The sequence below is a fragment of the Fulmarus glacialis genome, unplaced genomic scaffold (genome assembly GCF_000690835.1).
Source record: "Fulmarus glacialis isolate BGI_N327 unplaced genomic scaffold, ASM69083v1 scaffold9495, whole genome shotgun sequence".
Lineage (NCBI taxonomy): Eukaryota > Metazoa > Chordata > Aves > Procellariiformes > Procellariidae > Fulmarus > Fulmarus glacialis.
The window spans coordinates 27504-31159 of NW_009212328.1; the positions used below are offsets into that span (position 1 = coordinate 27504).

Genomic DNA, 3656 nt, shown 5'->3' on the forward strand with positions numbered 1-3656 from the left:
CATGGGATGGGGCAGGTCCTCGCTCCATGCGGTGGCAGCTGGAGGGGACAGGGAGCAAGCTGGCCTCGTCGCCTGGGGTGGCTTTGGGTGGCGTGGGCACGGCGGTGAGCTGAGGTTTCTCCCTCTGGTGCCTTGCAGAAGCCTGTGATGACCCACCTGTCCTGAGGAGAGGGGGACCCTCCTGCCACCGCATTTCACTGATGATACAAGACCTCAGCACAAAGCCTCGCCGCCTTCCCCCCAACGCTTGCTCTTCCTTCTCCCGCGCCCGTCTCTCCCTGAAACCCCGGACAGGAGGGAAGCCGAAGGCCGTGGGCAGGGGTCTTGCCAGGAGCTGCTGGGGAGAGGAGCGAGGCACTGGGGTGTGGACACGTGGCCAGGGGCTCTCATGGGACGATGCAGGCGTGAGACCTCAGCTTTGGGCAGCTCTTTGGTATCAGCTCAACCAAGGGGACCAGAGGGGTGCAGAGCAGGAGTGACCTCCTCGGAGGGAGCTGGACCGTCAGTGTGGCTTTCCAGCATGGGGACTGGGAGCAGTGACATGGCCCAGCCCTTCACAAAAGGCCAATGTCATCGGCCACGGTCATTGCATCGCTGTCAGAGCCTGTCCCTGCACTCCAAGGCTGGTGCCGAGCAGGGACAGGAGCTGACAGCAGGCACAGGATGCCCTTGGGGTACCCTAGGCAGAGCCAGGTATCCCAGGCTGGGATTCACATTCCAGCACTGGTCCTGACTCCCTGCAATGTCCCTTGGAGCACTGCTTCCCTTCCCTGAGCAGCAAAGCGGGGTGAGAGCAGCACTGGCTCCCTCCCAGAGCGCTTGGCCAACAGATCTTTGCACGCAGCTATGCAAACACCCACTGAGGCTTCTCGCCACCGTGCCTGAAGCAGTTGTGACCATCTGGGGACGTGAGTGAGGCAAAGCTTGCACAAAGCAGTGGCAAGAAAGGTGGAAGAAAGGCTGGAGGGCTTGCTGGGGATCAGTTTGTTCTTCCAGCTCTCGAAGATGTCCCCTCTCCCTGCGAGGTTATACCAGCAAGCTCAGAAGCTCCAGCAAGCAGAGCACAGGCGCTTCTCTCGAGGCTTTCCCTGCTCTGCCAAAGGGTCAGCCCGTGCCAAGAGGTGCTTTGTGGATGAGCACGTCCCCTGTCCCTGATGATGGGATTGTAGGACCTGGAAGGACCATCCGATCCTTTGGAGGAGATGGCCTTTGGGGGCTGGGGTGGCCCTGGGCTCCTGCCAGGCGACAGCAGCATTGGTAACACCCTCCCCCAGAACCCCCAAACTGCTCGTTTTCCTCCAACATTTAATTCTCCACGTCCACTGACCCAGCTGGATCAGTGCCTGGCCTCGTACCCATGCCCAGGACATCGGGACAGGGAGGGGGTTGCTTTCTCTTGCAGGAAACTTTGGAGGAGGTTCGTGTCAAAAAAATTTTGCTCGATACCCCCTGGTCCCTGTCCTTCATAGCCCCCACCTCCCTCCCTCCGCAGTGGGCGATGCGGGGAGGATTGTTCGCAGCCGGAGCAGGGTCGGCAGGCCGATGCTGGCAGTTTCCCATCGATGGCCACTCGGATGGGACCATTTTAGGCCGTTCTTGTGCATCCAAACTAAAACCACTTTAATTATGAGCGGTAGTGTGAATTCTCATGCAAGTAACATGTACGTTTGGCTTTGGTAGTAGTAGAGACTGCTAATTGCCTAGAAATTGGTCCCGTGGTCAACCCAGAGCAGTCTTGTAAGTCCATAGTCTGGGCTTTCCAGCTGGAAACAAAAGCAGTTTCTTATTTTAAAATGAAATCCTTCTGGCCTGAAGTTCAGAAGGGTAAGTGCAAACCCCTGCCCTTGTAGAAACTCTTCCAGACACCGCGGCGTTGCCGGGTGCATCTCTTGCTGCTCAGCCGGTCTCGGTGCTAGGATGGCAGCTCCTTGGCTGGCAGAAGGGAGCTCCACCAAGATCTGGGCAATGCTGTGGGTTTGCACCCACCCTTCTGGTGTCAGGGTTCAGCCTTCCCCCCAACAGCACCTCTGTTTCAGCTGTAACTCAAATCCTTCCACGCAACAGCACCGACGTTTGACCCTCTGAAGAAGTCCTTGCCGTGAGCCTTGGCAGCGCAAACGAAGGTGTCATTCAGGCTGTAGTCACCCACGTTGTTATTTGCCAGTTTCCTGCCCCGTCCGCCTGTGTAGAGATTATATATATGTACACTAAATCATGCAATAAAGCCAATTTTGTGTCCAGAACCTAGGACCCGTTTTGCGGCGTCTGTTCTTTCAGCTCACTTGAGCGAAGGCTCCTTTCTCTCCCCATCCTCTCCTTTTAAAATAAAATCCTTCTGGCTGGAAGTTCAGAAGGGTAAGTGCAAACCCCTGCCCTTGTAGAAACTCTCCCAGACGCTGCGGCACTGCCGGGTGCATCTCTTGCTGGTGCACCCCTCGTTTTAAAAACTAGGCAGGTGAAAGCAGACAGGAGCCGAAGCAGCTGCACCGAAGCAGAACGGGGGGAGATGGTGGTGAAGGGGATGGAAATACAGCTTGTCAGATGCTGGTCACAGAGCCGTGGGTGGGATGAGGGTGGGTCAGTGGTACCCAGCAGCGAGGCCAGGCAGGCAAAAGGGATGTACAGCGTGGGGTAAGACCTCCGACACGCATAGAAGCAAATGTGGGAGCCGAAGCAGCCTGAAACACAAACCCACACAGTCAAGGGGATGCTTTAAATCTCTATTAAATAATAGCAACAACCTTGGGGTGGAAAGAGCCCTGCTGAGCCCAGGGTCTGGGTTTCCTTGGCTGATGGGGGTTTTTTCTCTTCTCTCCGTCCCTTTCCCTGCCTTTGATGCCCCTCCGCAACCTCTGTCCCACGCTGCTCCCGTGACTGTCCCCCAACACTGGCTGTGCTCGGGCATCGGAGCTGAGATGGAGATCTGTCCCAGGGCAATGCCAGCCCTGCATGGGGGTGGCAGACAGACCCCTTTCCCCTGCCCACACCCCACCAGTGATGGTGTCTTCACCACCCTGCCAACACAGAGATGTCCCTGTTTCGGGATGTCCCTCAAAGTCCCAGTAATTCCTGTGGAGGGAGTAATTCCACTGGGGGTGGATGTGTGTTTGGTCCCCGACCAGCCCCCCCCGTGCTGGGGATCCAAGCTGGCTCCTCCAGCATCACATCTGGCAGAACAAACATCATCAGAAATCTTTACGTGGGGGTAGTTCAACTCATTAAAAAAAACGGGAGGTTTGAAGCCCCCACGGCACAGAGATGAGCCCACTCCTGCCAGTCGCCTTCCCCTCTTCTCCGCATTTAATTTTCTGATTTCCTTAAAGCAGCTTTTGGGGGGTGGTTTGAAGCTGGAGGGTGGTGGCACCTGGTGTAACCCCTGCGGTGGAGCCAGTTTGTGGCAGCGGGACCCCAGCGCGCGGGCACAGCATTCGGGGTGGCATCACCCACTGACCCTCCAAAGCGGGTTTTGGGCGAGGGGCTCCCTGTGAGCGCGGTGATGGAGCGGAAAACTTCACCGGGTCGAGGACAGGGATTAACATATTCCTAAGCTATCTGCCTCGGCCAGCGGAAGATAAAATGTTGGTTCCTTCTGAGTCACGAAAATCCCTGTGCTGATTTGATGAGAGGGGACAGCGGGGAGGGGAGATGTCCCGGCT

General features: G+C 57.0%; 1 protein-coding gene across 1 annotated transcript in view; it reads left to right on the forward strand.

Moving 5' to 3' along the window:
• MLPH (melanophilin) overlaps positions 1 to 165 on the forward strand; it is a 27502-nt gene extending 27337 nt beyond the window's left edge. The window contains 1 exon segment of the mRNA XM_009577846.1: positions 139 to 165. Within this exon segment, the coding sequence (XP_009576141.1) occupies positions 139 to 165 (27 nt within the window).
• Positions 166 to 3656: the final 3491 nt, after the last annotated feature.